General features: G+C 39.9%; 1 protein-coding gene across 1 annotated transcript in view; it reads left to right on the forward strand.

The window, feature by feature from the left end:
* Positions 1-17,869, forward strand: part of SLC9A8 (solute carrier family 9 member A8) — a gene marked incomplete in the record, with an annotated part of 719,342 nt that overhangs the window by 317,260 nt on the left and 384,213 nt on the right. The window contains 1 exon segment of the mRNA XM_053691852.1: positions 1,132-1,233. Coding sequence (XP_053547827.1) covers positions 1,132-1,233 — 102 coding nt within the window.

Below are 17,869 nucleotides of genomic sequence, written 5' to 3' on the forward strand. Positions count from 1 at the left end.
ATAACTCCAGTCACCACTGCACCCTATAGTTTCTCCTTTCTCGTCTTGTTTCGGTCGAATGACTGGATATGACATGTGAGGGGAGGAGCTATATAGCAGCTCTGCGTGGGTGATCCTCTTGCAACTTCCTGTTGGGAAGGAGAATATATCCCATAAGTAATGGATGACCCGTGGACTGAACACACTACAAGAGAAATAAATTTATCAGGTAAGCATAAATTATGTTTTATGCTTACCTGATAAATTTATTTCTTTCCGGATATGGTGAGTCCACAGCCCACCCTTTATTTAAGAAAGTCTATTTTTCTATAAACATCAGGCACCTCTGCACCTTATATTACTTCCTTTCTCCTTTCCTTTTTGTCGAATGACTTGGGATTGTGGGTAAGGGGAGTGGTATTTAACAGTTTTTGTTGTGGTGCGCTTTGCCGCCTCCTGCTGGTCAGGAGAGATATTCCCACTAGTAATTGATGAATGCGTCGACTCACCATATCTGTAAATAAATACATTTATCGGGTAAGCATAAATGATGTTTTTTTTAGTAATGGTAAATCCTAACATTTTTGAAACACTAGGATTTAGCATCACTTTAACTACATTTTATTAGAACATCAAAGTACTTTCTGGAATACTTAGCATTGAATTAAAAAAACAACAATAGAATATTGTTTGAATAATTTTCAATATTTTATGACTAGTTTTTCATTGTCATCATCCTTGCCTTGAACTAAAGTATATTTTGTTTTTCTGATAAACTTACAAACAGATATCTTTAAAATTGCTTTTATGTAGCTATTCAGTGATCTTCTTAGAAACTGTTGCCAACTGGTATGGCATTATAAAGTAGCTGGGTGGGGCAGTGTAATACTTTCCAAAGCACTAATTGCATAATTTAACATAAATTTATTTAATAATAATTAACCAATATCCATTGAAACATTTTAATATTAGCTTATTTTTGGACGAGTGGTCATAAAATCAGCCGGGTGGTGTACCCATTCAAAATACCTTAGGGACAACACCGGGTATTACTCACAATGAAAACTGTTCACATGTTCATTTAATTTAATGGTTTATAACATAGTTTATTTTATTTTTTTAACTTAGACTCTTATTTTCTCTCTTCTTCAGGGAAATTTCTTTCAAAACATAGGGTCAATCACCCTTTTTGCTGTATTTGGTACAGCTATTTCAGCTTTCATCGTAGGAGGTGGGATATTCTTTTTAGGCAAGGTAAGACCTTTTAGGTGCAACCCTTGAATTTTCTTTTGGATTTGAAAAAGTACAATGTATATCTTTTCCGTGGGTAGTAAATGAAATACAATGGTCTCCATTTATCAAGCAGTCATTATGAAGAATTCCCAAGAGAGGAAGAGATCTGTTGTGGCTTGCTTCTCCCAAGTAGGCAATTGACGGTCAATGTCATGAATGATGTTCACATGACCTTACAGGAAACCAAATTTAATATTATTTAATATGGGCATGTTAGCTACATAACTTTTATAATTTGTGTATGCTCTTTGGTGCCAGAATGAAGCCAAAGAGACACTTGAGGGCAAATGTTTGCATATAGGACTAGTGGTTGAAAAATTATATGAAAATAATTTTACATTTGTTTTTGTTTATTAAATGTACATTGTAAATGCAGATGTGAGGTGTAGGCACAAAATGCCTGTTATTTGAATACTTTGATAGACTTTTAAAATCTTTTTCATTAAAGAGGCATTAAATACTAAATACATTTCATGCACCTTACTGTAATTATGAGTGCTACCATTTTGGAACATAGGTTTCACTACAGGTATCTGAAGGATAGTTACTGCATACATATCAGCACTGGAATGTAGCGAAGCTATATTTCAACATTGTGACAACCATGACTAGTAGAGGGAAGAGGGTAATAACTTCATTAGTATGGTAATACAATGCTCATTTAAGGTAAAAAATTAATAAACTAATTTGATTTCATATAAGCAGGGATGCGTGTTTTAAGCCAGAATCATAGTTGAATATATATGTGTCCCAAAAATCAGTGCTGTGGCTAATTTGGCACCCTTGTTATATTTGGTCTAAATAAAGATTAAGTAGACATATCATTACATTAAAATATTAGATGATATACCTGGGAATCTGACCATTTTGAAACTTGATTTTTTTGCTTTTTCGTTATTATTTCTAAATCTTTCCAAAAGTAGATAGGTCTGTTTTGGCATTGACTAAACACACTACTGTATTATTCATTTGGAGGTGGTTACTTGTTTAAAGGTTCCCATGGTTTGTTGGTTTTAGAAGCCCACAATGATTCTTTGTGACCACTTTTACTTTTGCATGTGTGTTATACTCTGCTAATATTTTTCTTGATTCTCTGAAAAATAATTTGATTTATTTGATTTGATTTTGTAAGACAAATAAAACTTGGATAATGTTTTGTTGAACAAGGTGTCTAGTTAAGTTTAAGTTTTTTTGTTTTTTTAGTGGGCATATTCGACATTGCTTAGTTAAATTAAAATATCTCACATAAACAATATGATGTCATTTCACATGTATCTCATGTTTTGAATATTCAAGAACGCAGTCCCTCGATAAAACGTGGGTTTCCCTAATTATTACACATGGTGATACTACATAATCAAGATTATGATTCTTAAAAAATTCATGCCACTCAATTATTTTTAAATACTTTTTCTTTCATATAGGTGGTCCATGATCTATTACTCCTGGGAATTACCTTCCCTGCCACTAGGAGGAGTCAAAGATCACCAAACCCCAAGAGTTTTTTATAACACCTTTCACTTCTATGTTACTTAGTCTTATCTTTTCTTCCGTTGGAGGAAGGTGAAGAATGGTGATGTGCAGATGATGTCTTCATTGAGAGGGGTTCTCAGACTGAGTTGAGGCCAGTGGTGTATTTAGGTTTTATGCTGCCCCCAGTTTTAGGCCACTTTTACAGCGTGTAATGTGTATTTTTTTTCATGATATATCTAAAGTAAATGTTTACCAGGACTTGCAAAACACTCTCATAGACACATACACACACATCTATCTATTGCTGCAATATATATATATATATATATATATATATATATATATATATATATATATATATATATATATATATATATATATATATATATATATATATATATATATATTTCTTTCATGTAATTAGCAAGAGTCCATGAGCTAGTGACGTATGGGATATACATTCCTACCAGGAGGGGCAAAGTTTCCCAAACCTTAAAATGCCTATAAATACACCCCTCACCACACCCACAATTCAGTTTTACAAACTTTGCCTCCCATGGAGGTGGTGAAGTAAGTTTGTGCTAGATTCTACGTTGATATGCGCTTCGCAGCAGGCTGGAGCCCGGTTTTCCTCTCAGAGTGCAGTGAATGTCAGAGGGATGTGAAGAGAGTATTGCCTATTTGAATTCAATGGTCTCCTTCTACGGGATCTATTTCATAGGTTCTCTGTTATCGGTCGTAGAGATTCATCTCTTACCTCCCTTTTCAGATCGACGATATACTCTTATATACCATTACCTCTACTGATTCTCGTTTCAGTACTGGTTTGGCTGTCTACTATATGTAGATGAGTGTCTTAGGTTAAGTAAGTCTTATTTTATTATGACACTCTAAGCTATGGTTGGGCACTTTCTATGTAAAGTTCTAAATATATGTCTTTAAACTTATATTTGCCATGATTCAGGATAATCAGTATTCCTTTAAAATCCAGACTGTCAGTTTCATTATTTGGGATAATGCATTTTAATTCAATTTATTTTTCTTTACCTTGAAAATTTTCAAATGATCATTTTTCCCTGTGTGATGTTAGGCTCGCGGGGGCAGAAAATGTTTCTTTTTATTGCGTCATTCTTGGCGCGGACTTTTTTGGCCCAAAAATTTCGTCATTTCCGGCGCCGTAGTTTGACGCCGGAAGTTGTATTCTGTTAAAACGTCATTTTTGATGCATGTGTATTTAGACATTTTTTTGAGCCAAAAAATATGGGCGTCGGTTCTGGCGTCAGAGGATGTGGCGTCATACTTGGCGCCAAATATATGGGCGTTGTATTTAGCGCCAATAATGTGGGCGTCATATTTGGCGCCAATAATGTGGGCGTCATATTTGGCGCCAAAAAATGTGGGCATATTTTTTGTTTCACTTTTTTTCCTCACATTATTTAAACCTCACTTTTTTATTGCTTCTGGTTTCTAGAAGCTTATTATTTTGCATTCTTTTCCCATTCCTGAAACTGTCATTTAAGGAATTTGATAATTTTGCTTTAAATATTGTTTTTTTCTATTACATATTGCAAGATTTCACTGTTCCTGTTTCAAAACAATCTAAGAGGATTCCTGTTGACTGAGTTCAGTCCTACCAAAGCTAAGTTCATTTATTTTAAATGTTATGAATGTTTATCTTTAGCTATGGTTTGTAATAAGTTATCATGATAAACTTTTACATGCAGAATCCATTAGTATTTATGCTTTATATATTGCCATTCTTTTTACATCTTATGTACAAGAAATATTTAGAAGATTTATAAGAAATATTTTTCTGATTCTATTTTAAAGGCTTTGTCTGACATTGTGCCTTCTAATAAAAATTTTCGGTCCTTTTCAAACTTCTTTTCTCCTGTTAAGTGTAGTCAGTCCACGGGTCATCATTACTTATGGGATATTAACTCCTCCCCAACAGGAAGTGCAAGAGGATCACCCAAGCAGAGCTGCTATATAGCTCCTCCCCTCTACGTCACACCCAGTCATTCTCTTGCACCCAACTAATAGATAGGATGTGTGAGAGGACTGTGGTGATTAAACTTAGTTTTTTATATCTTCAATCAAAAGTTTGTTATTTTAAAACGGCACCGGAGTGTGTTGTATCCTTCTCAGGCAGAATTTGAAGAAGAATCTACCTGAGTTTTTGTATATGATCTTAGCGGAGGTAACTAAGATCCGTTTGCTGTTCTCGGCCATTCTGAGGAGTAAGGTAACTTCAGATCAGGGGACAGCGGGCAGGTTCACCTGCAAAGAGGTATGTTGCAGTATATTATTTTCTAAGGAATGGAATTGACTGAGAAAATACTGCTAATACCGATATAATGTAAGTACAGCCTTAAATGCAGTAGTAGCAACTGGTATCAGGCTGATATGTATGTATGTTTTACACTTAAGTATTTCTGGGGAATGGCACTTCACTGAGAAAATACTGTATGCATATAACTTTTAGCCTAACTTGCAGTGTGAGCGACTAGCAGCAGGCTTTTCTTCTGTTAAGTGTGATCAGTCCACGGGTCATCATTACTTGTGGGATATTAACTGCTCCCCTACAGGAAGTGCAAGAGGATTCACCCAGCAGAGTTGCTATATAGCTCCTCCCCTCTACGTCACCTCCAGTCATTCTCTTGCACCCAACGACTAGATAGGATGTGTGAGAGGACTATGGTGATATATTTAGTTTTTATATCTTCAATCAAAAGTTTGTTATTTTATAATAGCACCGGAGTGTGTTATTCCTTCTCTGGTAGAATTTGAAGAAGAATCTACCTGAGTTTTTCTATGATTTTAGCCGGAGTAGTTAAGATCATATTGCTGTTTCTCGGCCATCTGAGGAGTGAGGTAAACTTCAGATCAGGGGACAGCAGGCAGATTAATCTGCAAAGAGGTATGTAGCAGTTTATTATTTTCTGACATGGAATTGATGAGAAAATCCTGCCATACCGTTATAATGTAAACTCAGCCTTGAATGCAGTAGATGTAGCTGATATCAGGCTGTCATGTATGTATATTTTACACTTCAGTTTTCTGGGAAATGGTACTTCTCTGGCTTTTAAACTGTATACATAGTCTTAACCTATTTTGCAGGGACTTGCAATAGGTTTTAAATGACAATTAATTATTGAGGTAAAATGTTTTTTTGCTGGCATGTAAAAACGTTTTTTTCTCTCAGGTACTGGGTGAAAAAATGTTTTGGGCACTTTTTTTCCACTTGGCAATAGTTTTGATTTAAATTAGAGCAGTTCACTGATCTCTCTCACTGTTATGTGTGTGGGGGAGGGGCCATTTTGGTGCTTTCACTATGCATCAGAAAAACTCAGTCAGAGGTTCATTTTCTTCCTGCATGATCCGGTTCATCTCTACAGAGTTCAGGGATCTCAAGAGTCTTTTTTGAGGGAAGTAATCATACAGCAGAGCTGTGCTGATTGTATTGACTGTGATATAAAAAACGTTTATTTGTGTATTTTTTTTTCTGCTGCCTGGGTTAGTTATCATTTGCTGAGGGGAACAATCCTTTGCTAAAACTGTATATTCTGACAAAGATTGATGCTATAACTTAATTATTTTATCTGTTATAATATTTTTCTGTGCTTCTTAAAGGCACAGTTCGTTTTCATATTATTTGTAAATTACTTTGAAAAGTATTTCCAAGTTGCTGTTTATTTGCTAGTGTGTTAAACATGTCTGATTCAGAGGAAGATATCTGTGCTATATGTGTTAATGCCAAAGTGGAGCCCAATAGAAATTTATGAACTAAATGTATTGATGCTACTTTAAAAAATAGTCAATCTGTACAAATTGAACATATTTCACCAAACAACGAGGGGAAAGTTATGCCGACTAACTCGCCTCACGTGTCAGTACCTGCATCTCCCGCTCAGGAGGTGCGTGATATTGTAGCGCCGAGTGCATCTGGGCGGCCATTACAAATCACATTACAAGATATGGCTACTGTTATGACTGAAGTTTTGGCTAAACTACCAGAACTAAGAGGTAAACGTGATCACTCTGGGATGAGAACAGAGTGCGCTGATAATGCAAGGGCCATGTCTGATACTGCGTCACAGTTTGCAGAACATGAAGACGGAGAGCTTCATTCTGTGGGTGACGGTTCTGATCCAAATAAACTGGACTCAGACATTTCAAATTTTAAATTTAAGCTTGAGAACCTCCGTGTGTTACTAGGGGAGGTATTAGCGGCTCTGAATGATTGTAACACAGTTGCAATCCCAGAAAAAATGTGTAGGTTGGATAAATATTTTGCGGTACCGACGAGTACTGACGTTTTTCCTATACCTAAGAGACTTACTGACATTGTTACTAAGGAGTGGGATAGACCCGGTGTGCCTTTCTCACCCCCTCCTATATTCAGAAAAATGTTTCCAATAGACGCCGCCACACGGGACTTATGGCAAATGGTCCCTAAGGTGGAGGGAGCAGTTTCTACTTTAGCTAAGCGTACCACTATCCCAGTGGAGGATAGCTGTGCTTTTTCAGATCCAATGGATAAAAAATTAGAGGGTTACCTTAAGAAAATGTTTGTTCAACAAGGGTTTATATTGCAACCTCTTGCATGTATTGCGCCTGTCACGGCTGCAGCAGCATTTTGGTTTGAGTCTCTGGAAGAGACACTTCAATCATCCACACTAGATGACATCACACACAAACTTAAATTCCTTAAGTTAGCTAATTCATTTATTTCAGATGCCGTAGTACATTTAACTAAACTTGCGGCTAAAAATTCAGGATTCGCCATTCAGGCACGCAGAGCTCTGTGGCTAAAATCCTGGTCAGCTGATGTTACGTCTAAATCTAAATTGCTTAATATTCCTTTCAAAGGGCAGACCTTATTCGGGCCCGGCTTGAAAGAGATTATTGATGACATTACAGGAGGTAAAGGTCATGCCCTGCCTCAGGACAAGGCCAAAGCCAAGGCTAGACAGTCCAATTTTCGTTCCTTTCGTAATTTCAAAGCAGGAGCAGCATCAACTTCCTCTGCACCAAAACAGGAAGGAGCTGTTGCTCGCTACAGACAAGGCTGGAAACCTAACCAGTCCTGGAACAGGGGCAAACAGGCCAGAAAACCTGCTGCTGCCCCTAAGACAGCATGAATTGAGGGCCCCCGATCCGGGACCGGATCTAGTGGGGGGCAGACTTTCCCTCTTCGCCCAGGCTTGGGCAAGAGATGTTCAGGATCCCTGGGCGTTAGAGATCATATCTCAGGGATACCTTCTGGACTTCAAATCCTCTCCCCCAAGAGGGAGATTTCATCTGTCAAGGTTGTCAACAAACCTAACAAAGAAGGAAGCGTTTCTACGCTGCGTACAAGATCTTTTATTAATGGGAGTGATCCATCCAGTTCCGCGGTTGGAACAAGGACAAGGGTTTTACTCAAATCTGTTTGTAGTTCCCAAAAAAGAGGGAACCTTCAGGCCAATCTTGGATTTAAAGATCCTAAACAAATTCCTAAGAGTTCCATCGTTCAAGATGGAAACTATTCGAACAATTTTGCCCATGATCCAAGAGGGTCAGTACTTGACCACAGTGGATTTAAAGGATGCTTACCTTCACATACCGATTCACAGAAGTCATTACCGGTATCTAAGGTTTGCCTTTTTAGACAGGCATTACCAGTTTGTAGCTCTTCCATTCGGACTGGCTACGGCTCCAAGAATCTTCACAAAGGTTCTGGGCACTCTTCTGGCGGTACTAAGACCGCGAGGAATTTCAGTAGCTCCGTACTTAGACGACATACTGATACAAGCTTCAAGCTTTCAAACTGCCAAATCTCATACAGAGATAGTACTGGCATTTCTAAGGTCGCATGGATGGAAAGTGAACGAAGAGAAAAGTTCTCTCTTTCCACTCACAAGAGTTCCCTTCCTGGGGACTCTGATAGATTCTGTAGAAATGAAGATTTACCTGACAGAGGACAGGTTAACAAAACTTCAAAGTGCATGCCGTGTCCTTCATTCCATTCAAGAGACCAGAAATTCTCTTCTATGGTGGCTTTATCGGCCACATCTGTCCAGGGGAATGCCATTCAGCAGGCCAGACTGGTCAATTGTAACAACAGACGCCAGCCTACTAGGTTGGGGCGCTGTCTGGAATTCTCTGAAGGCTCAGGGACTATGGAATCAGGAGGAGAGTCTTCTTCCAATAAACATTCTGGAATTGAGAGCAGTCCTCAATGCTCTTCTGGCTTGGCCCCAGTTAGCAACTCGGGGGTTCATCAGGTTCCAGTCGGATAACATCACGACTGTAGCTTATATCAACCATCAGGGAGGGACAAGAAGCTCCCTAGCAATGATGGAAATATCGAAGATAATTCGCTGGGCAGAGTCTCACTCTTGCCACCTGTCTGCAATCCACATCCCGGGAGTGGAGAACTGGGAGGCGGATTTCTTAAGTCGTCAGACTTTTCATCCGGGGGAGTGGGAACTTCATCCAGAGGTCTTTGCCCAAATACTTCGACGTTGGGGCAAACCAGAGATAGATCTCATGGCGTCTCGACAGAACGCCAAGCTTCCGCGCTACGGGTCCAGATCCAGGGATCCGGGAGCGGTCCTGATAGATGCCTTGACAGCACCATGGACCTTCAGGATGGCTCATGTGTTTCCACCTTTCCCGATGCTTCCTCGATTGATTGCCAGAATCAAACAGGAGAAAGCATCAGTGATTCTAATAGCGCCTGCATGGCCACGCAGGACTTGGTATACAGATCTGGTGGACATGTCATTCTGTCCACCTTGGTCGTTACCTCTGAAACAGGACCTTCTGATTCAGGGTCCTTTCAAACATCAAAATCTAACTTCTCTGAAGCTGACTGCTTGGAAATTGAACGCTTGATCTTATCAAAGCGTGGTTTTTCTGAGTCAGTTATTGATACCTTAATACAGGCTAGGAAGCCTGTTACCAGAAAGATTTACCATAAAATATGGCGTAAATACCTATATTGGTGCGAATCCAAAGGTTACTCTTGGAGTAAGGTTAGGATTCCTAGGATATTGTCTTTTCTACAAGAAGGTTTAGAAAAGGGGTTATCCGCTAGTTCCTTAAAGGGACAGATCTCAGCTCTGTCCATTCTGTTACACAAGCGTCTGTCAGAAGTTCCAGACGTTCAGGCTTTTTGTCAGGCTTTGGCCAGGATTAAACCTGTGTTTAAAGCTGTGGCTCCACCATGGAGTTTAAACCTTGTTCTTAACGTTTTACAGGGTGTTCCGTTTGAACCCCTTCATTCCATTGATATAAAGTTATCTTGGAAAGTTCTATTTTTAATGGCTATTTCCTCGGCTCGAAGAGTCTCTGAGTTATCAGCCTTACATTGTGATTCTCCTTATTTGATTTTTCACTCGGATAAGGTAGTTCTGCGTACTAAGCCTGGGTTCTTACCTAAGGTAGTCACTAACAGGAATATAAATCAGGAGATTGTTGTTCCATCCTTGTGCCCAAATCCTTCTTCGAGGAAGGAACGTCTTTTGCACAATCTGGATGTAGTTTGTGCCCTTAAATTTTATTTACAGGCAACTAAAGATTTTCGACAAACGTCTTCCCTGTTTGTCGTTTACTCTGGTCAGAGGAGAGGTCAAAAAGCTTCTGCTACCTCTCTCTCTTTTTGGCTTCGTAGCATAATTCGTTTAGCTTATGAGACTGCTGGACAGCAGCCTCCTGAAAGAATTACAGCTCATTCCACTAGAGCTGTGGCTTCCACTTGGGCCTTTAAGAATGAGGCCTCTGTTGAACAGATTTGCAAGGCTGCAACTTGGTCTTCGCTTCATACTTTTTCCAAATTTTACAAATTTGACACTTTTGCTTCCTCGGAGGCTATTTTTGGGAGAAAGGTTCTTCAGGCAGTGGTTCCTTCTGTATAAAGAGCCTGCCTATCCCTCCCGTCATCCGTGTACTTTTGCTTTGGTATTGGTATCCCAGAAGTAATGATGACCCGTGGACTGATCACACTTAACAGAAGAAAACATAATTTATGCTTACCTGATAAATTCCTTTCTTCTGTAGTGTGATCAGTCCACGGCCCGCCCTGTTTTTTAAGGCAGGTAAATATTTTTTAAATTATACTCCAGTCACCACTACACCCTTGGCTTCTCCTTTCTCGTTGGTCCTTGGTCGAATGACTGGAGGTGACGTAGAGGGGAGGAGCTATATAGCAACTCTGCTGGGTGAATCCTCTTGCACTTCCTGTAGGGGAGCAGTTAATATCCCACAAGTAATGATGACCCGTGGACTGATCACACTACAGAAGAAAGGAATTTATCAGGTAAGCATAAATTATGTTTTTAATGACATTTCATATATTAGATTTTAAACGTTTACTGGCATGTTAAATCGTTTAATTCTCTGATGTACTTGGTGAAAATTGTTTTGGGCTTTATTTTCCACATGGCTGTCGTTTGTTTTAAATTAAAACAGTTTACTGAGCTTCCCTCACTGTTGTAGTGTGAGTGGGAGGGGCCTATTTTGGCGCTTTTACTACGCATCAGAAATTCAGTCACAGTCTGTCTTTTTCTCCCTGCATGATCCAGGACGTCTCCACAGAGCTCAGGGGTCTTCAAAACTAGTTTTGAGGGAGGTAATCACTCACAGCAGACCTGTGAGACTGTGCTTGACTGTGATAAAAACGCTTATATTGTCAATTGTTATACGTTTTTTTCTGATATTAAGGGTTAATCATCCATTGCTAATGAGTGCAATCCTTTGCTAAAATTGGTTTCTATAACTAATCCGGTTCATTGTTATTCAACTGTGACAGTTTTTTTGTGTGCTTCTTAAAGGAACAGTAACGTTTTTACATATTGCTTGTAAAATTAGTTGAAAAGTATTTCCAAGCTTGCTAGTCTAATTGCTAGTTTGTTTAAACATGTCTGACACAGAGGAATCTCTTTGTGCAATATGTTCAAAAGCCAGGGTGGAGCCCAATAGAAATTTATGTACTAATTGCATTGATGCTACTTTAAATAAAAGTCAATCTGTACATGTTAAGCAACATTCACCAGACAACGAGGGGGAAGTTATGCCGACTAACTTGCCTCACGTGTCAGTACCTGCATCTCCCGCTCAGGAGGTGCGTGATATTGTAACGCCAAGTACATCAGGGCGGCCATTACAAATCACTTTACAAGACATGGCTAATGTTATGACTGAAGTTTTGTCTAAATTGCCAGAACTTAGAGGTAAACGAGATCACTCTGGGATGAGAACAGAGTATTCTGATAATGCTAGGGCCATGTCTGATACTGCGTCACAATTGGCAGAGCATGAGGACGGAGAGCTTCATTCTGCGGGTGACGGATCTGATCCAAATAAATTGGATTCAGACATTTCAAATTTTAAGTTTAAGCTGGAAAACCTCCGTGTATTGCTAGGGGAGGTGTTAGCGGCTCTGAATGATTGTAACACAGTTGCAATCCCAGAGAAAATGTGTAGGTTGGATAAATATTTTGCGGTACCGACGAGTACTGACGTTTTTCCTATACCTAAGAGACTTACTGAAATTATTTCTAAGGAGTGGGACAGACCCGGTGTGCCTTTCTCACCCCCTCCTATATTCAGAAAAATGTTTCCAATAGACGCCACCACACGGGACTTATGGCAAACGGTCCCTAAGGTGGAGGGAGCAGTTTCTACTTTAGCTAAGCGTACCACTATCCCGGTGGAGGATAGCTGTGCCTTCTCAGATCCAATGGATAAAAAGTTAGAGGGTTACCTTAAGAAAATGTTTGTTCAACAAGGTTTTATATTACAACCCCTTGCATGCATTGCGCCTGTCACGGCTGCGGCAGCATTTTGATTTGAATCTCTGGAAGAGACCCTTGACTCAGCGACATTAGATGAGATTTCACTTAAGCTTAAAACCCTTAAGCTAGCTAATTCATTTATTTCTGATGCCGTAGTACATTTAACTAAACTTACGGCTAAGAATTCCGGATTCGCCATTCAGGCACGCAGAGCGCTGTGGCTAAAATCCTGGTCAGCTGATGTAACTTCTAAATCGAAACTACTTAATATACCTTTCAAGGGGCAGACTTTATTCGGGCCCGGTTTGAAAGAAATTATCGCTGATATTACGGGAGGTAAAGGCCATGCCCTGCCTCAAGACAGAGCCAAACCCAGGGCTAGACAGTCTAATTTTCGTGCCTTTCGTAACTTCAAGGCAGGAGCAGCTTCAACTTCCTCTGCTCCAAAACAGGAAGGAGCTGTTGCTCGCTACAGACAAGGCTGGAAACCTAACCAGGCCTGGAACAAGGACAAGCAGGCCAGAAAACCTGCTGCTGCCCCTAAGACAGCATGAAGTGAGGGCCCCCGATCCGGTAACGGATCTAGTGGGGGGCAGACTCTCTCTCTTCGCCCAGGCTTGGGCAAGAGATGTCCAGGATCCCTGGGCTTTAGAGATCATATCTCAGGGATATCTTCTGGACTTCAAAGCTTCTCCTCCACAAGGGAGATTTCACCTTTCAAGGTTGTCAACAAACCAGATAAAGAAAGAGGCGTTTCTACGCTGTGTACAAGACCTTTTACTAATGGGAGTGATCCATCTAGTTCCGCGGTCGGAACACGGACAAGGGTTTTACTCAAATCTGTTTGTGGTTCCCAAAAAAGAGGGAACCTTCAGACCAATATTGGATTTAAAGATCCTAAACAAATTCCTAAGAGTTCCATCATTCAAGATGGAAACTATTCGGACAATCTTACCCATGATCCAAAGAGGTCAGTACATGACCACAGTGGATTTAAAGGATGCTTACCTTCACATACCGATTCACAGAGAACATTACCGGTATCTAAGGTTTGCCTTCCTAGACAAGCATTACCAGTTTGTAGCTCTTCCCTTCGGGTTGGCTACGGCCCCAAGAATTTTTACAAAGGTTCTGGGCTCTCTTCTGGCGGTACTAAGACCGCGAGGAATTTCTGTAGCTCCGTACCTAGACGACATTCTGATACAAGCGTCAAGCTTTCAAACTGCCAAGTCTCATACAGAGTTAGTACTGGCATTTCTAAGGTCGCATGGGTGGAAAGTAAACGAGGAGAAGAGTTCTCTCTTACCACTCACAAGAGTTCCCTTCTTGGGGACTCTTATAGATTCTGTAGAAATGAAAATTTACCTGACAGAGGACAGGTTAACAAAGCTTCTAAATGCTTGCCGTGCCCTTCATTCCATTCAACACCCGTCAGTGGCTCAATGCATGGAGGTAATCGGCTTAATGGTAGCGGCAATGGACATAGTTCCTTTTGCACGCCTGCACCTCAGACCGCTGCAATTGTGCATGCTAAGTCAGTGGAATGGGGATTACTCAGATTTGTCCCCTACGCTGAATCTGGATCAGGAGACCAGAGATTCTCTTCTATGGTGGCTTTCTCGGCCACATCTGTCCAGGGGGATGCCCTTCAGCAGGCCAGACTGGACAATTGTAACTACAGACGCCAGCCTACTAGGTTGGGGCGCTGTCTGGAATTCCCTGAAGGCTCAGGGATCATGGACTCAAGAGGAGAGTCTCCTTCCAATAAACATTCTGGAATTGAGAGCAGTTCTCAATGCCCTTCTGGCTTGGCCTCAGTTAGCAACTCTGAGGTTCATCAGGTTTCAGTCGGACAACATCACGACTGTGGCTTACATCAACCATCAGGGAGGGACAAGAAGTTCCTTAGCGATGATGGAAGTATCAAAGATAATTTGTTGGGCAGAGTCTCACTCTTGCCACCTGTCAGCGATCCACATCCCATGAGTGGACAACTGGGAGGCGGATTTCCTAAGTCGCCAGACTTTTCATCCGGGGGAGTGGGAACTTCATCCGGAGGTCTTTGCCCAAATACTTCGACGTTGGGGCAAACCAGATATGGATCTCATGGCGTCTCGCCGGAACGCCAAGCTTCCTCGTTACGGGTCCAGGTCCAGGGACCCGGGAGCGGTCCTGATAGATGCCTTGACAGCACCTTGGACCTTCAGGATGGCTTATGTGTTTCCACCCTTCCCGATGCTTCCTCGTTTGATTGCCAGGATCAAACAGGAGAAAGCATCAGTGATTCTAATAGCGCCTGCGTGGCCACGCAGGACCTGGTATGCAGATCTAGTGGACATGTCATCCTGTCCACCTTGGTCTCTGCCTCTGAGACAGGACCTTCTAATTCAGGGTCCTTTCAAACATCAAAATCTAATTTCTCTGAAGCTGACTGCATGAAAATTGAACGCTTAATTTTATCTAAGCGTGGATTTTCGGAGCCAGTAATTGATACCTTAATACAGGCTAGGAAACCTGTTACCAGGAAAATTTACCATAAGATATGGCGTAAATACTTACACTGGTGCGAATCCAAGGGTTACTCATGGAGTAAGGTTAGGATTCCTAGGATATTGTCTTTTCTACAAGAAGGTCTAGAAAAGGGTTTATCTGCAAGTTCTTTAAAGGGACAGATCTCAGCTCTGTCCATCCTTCTACACAAACGTCTGTCAGAAGTTCCAGACGTTCAGGCTTTGGCTAGAATTAAGCCTGTGTTTAAGACTGTAGCTCCACCGTGGAGCCTAAACTTAGTTCTTAACGTTTTACAGGGTGTTCCGTTTGAACCCCTTCACTCCATTGATATCAAGCTGTTATCTTGGAAAGTTCTGTTTTTAATGGCTATTTCCTCGGCTCGTAGAGTCTCTGAATTATCAGCCTTACATTGTGATTCTCCGTATCTGATTTTTCATTCAGATAAGGTAGTTCTGCGTACTAAACCTGGGTTCTTACCTAAGGTAGTCACTAACAAGAATATCAATCAAGAGATTGTTGTTCCATCATTGTGTCCTAACCCTTCTTCAAAGAAGGAACGACTTCTGCACAATCTAGATGTAGTCCGTGCCCTGAAATTTTATTTACAGGCAACTAAAGATTTTCGACAAACTTCTTCCCTGTTTGTCGTTTATTCTGGACAGAGGAGAGGTCAAAAAGCATCTGCTACCTCTCTATCCTTTTGGCTTCGTAGCATAATACGCTTAGCCTATGAGACTGCTGGACAGCAACCTCCTGAAAGGATTACAGCTCATTCTACTAGAGCTGTGGCTTCCACTTGGGCCTTTAAGAACGAGGCCTCTGTTGAACAGATTTGCAAGGCTGCAACTTGGTCTTCTCTTCATACTTTTTCCAAATTTTACAAATTTGACACTTTTGCTTCTTCGGAGGCTGTTTTTGGGAGAAAGGTTCTTCAGGCAGTGGTTCCTTCTGTATAGAGATCCTGCCTGTCCCTCCCGTCATCCGTGTACTTAGCTTTGGTATTGGTATCCCATAAGTAATGATGACCCGTGGACTGACTACACTTAACAGGAGAAAACATAATTTATGCTTACCTGATAAATTCCTTTCTCCTGTAGTGTAGTCAGTCCACGGCCCGCCCTGTTTTTTAAGGCAGGTCTAAATTTTTAAATTATACTCCAGTCACCACTGCACCCTATAGTTTCTCCTTTCTCGTTTGGTTCTCGGTCGAATGACTGGGTGTGACGTAGAGGGGAGGAGCTATATAGCAGCTCTGCTTGGGTGATCCTCTTGCACTTCCTGTTGGGAGGAGTTAATATCCCATAAGTAATGATGACCCGTGGACTGACTACACTACAGGAGAAAGGAATTTATCAGGTAAGCATAAATTATGGTTTTTAATTATTGAAGTTTCAAATGACCAACAACATACTGATTTATCCTTCTCTGATGATGTTTTTTCTCATTCAGAATTTTCTTCATCAGATATTGACACTAACAAATCTACTTTTTTTTTTTTTTTTTTTATTAAAGTACATTTGTTCTTTGTTGAAAAGGTGTTGATTATTTTGGATATTAAGGTAACTAGTTCTTTTTCAAGACTAGCTAACACTATTTCTGCTTATTTATTCTTCTGTGTTTTCAGAGGTTTTTTTCCAATTCCTCATACTAGGGAATGGAATAGGCTGAGAATTTTCTTTTATTTCTTCTTCAAAGGTTTTTTTTTTTTTTTATTTATATTTTTATTGAGGTTAAGATCAAAATACAATATAAATGTGATACATAAAAAAAAGTAAAAAAAAATGCATAAATACAAAGAAAAAATATTCACAATATACATATCATGAAAAACATATTATTTCTGTTGCATCACAAAAGAAAGAAAAAAAAAAAAAAAAAAAAAGAAAAGTAGTCTCAACCTCATTTTTTCTATGTTTTTTTTTTCCCCTAGCTTCAAGATATTCATGTCTTAAGAGGTAAAACATAGTGACATAGTGCTTATTCTTTTTCACAGAATATTAACGTAAATTAAACTTTCAGATGCAACAGATACCGTGATTTACATTATTTTGTCATACTATATCTTATTTTTTAAGTAACAGCCTGGGCAACGGTTGAATTTCACCCTTTCCTTCCCCTCCCGTCTTAAGTCAATTATTCATATAGAGATCAACCAGCCTAACATACCTTATCAACTAGGGGAAGGAGGGCCTAAACAACCAACATTGCTAGACATATTAACACCAAAAACACAGCATGTGGCCCTCACCAAAACAAAAAAAACAAAAAAAAAAAAAAAAAAAAAAAAAGAAAGGAAGAAGGAGGAGGGGGGCGAGAGATGAGCAGGTGGGGCTACCATAGTCCCAGCAATACTAGCTCTGAGTTCCTAAATGGGTATATCATATGTTCTCTTTCCTTCAGTGGGAATATTTTAATAAAAATTGTCCATTTTTTAAAGAAATTTTCAATGTCATTCTCTTCTTCTATGTTAGTGTCTCTTTGCTCTATCATATATTGCTTTTTTAGGCAATTTTTGAGCTCATTTATACTGGGGCTTGCCCTCCCTTTCCATTTTTTGAAAATTAAATATCTTGCCGCTAGAATGATCATGTTAACTATTTTATTATGCTTCCGAAGGTCTTTCGTTGCTTCCCATAGAAAGATTACAGAGACTATGTCCATCCTCAGAGAGATTTTTAAAACTTGGTTAATCCAGTATTCTATTTTAGCCCAGAAATTTTTAATCTTAGGGCATTCCCAGATCATATGGATAAGGTCTGCCGATGGTAGTGAGCATTTTGGGCATACACAGAAATTAATATTCCCACATCTTGTCCCTTTTTTCGGAGTGT

The sequence above is a fragment of the Bombina bombina genome, chromosome 1 (genome assembly GCF_027579735.1).
Source record: "Bombina bombina isolate aBomBom1 chromosome 1, aBomBom1.pri, whole genome shotgun sequence".
NCBI lineage: Eukaryota > Metazoa > Chordata > Amphibia > Anura > Bombinatoridae > Bombina > Bombina bombina.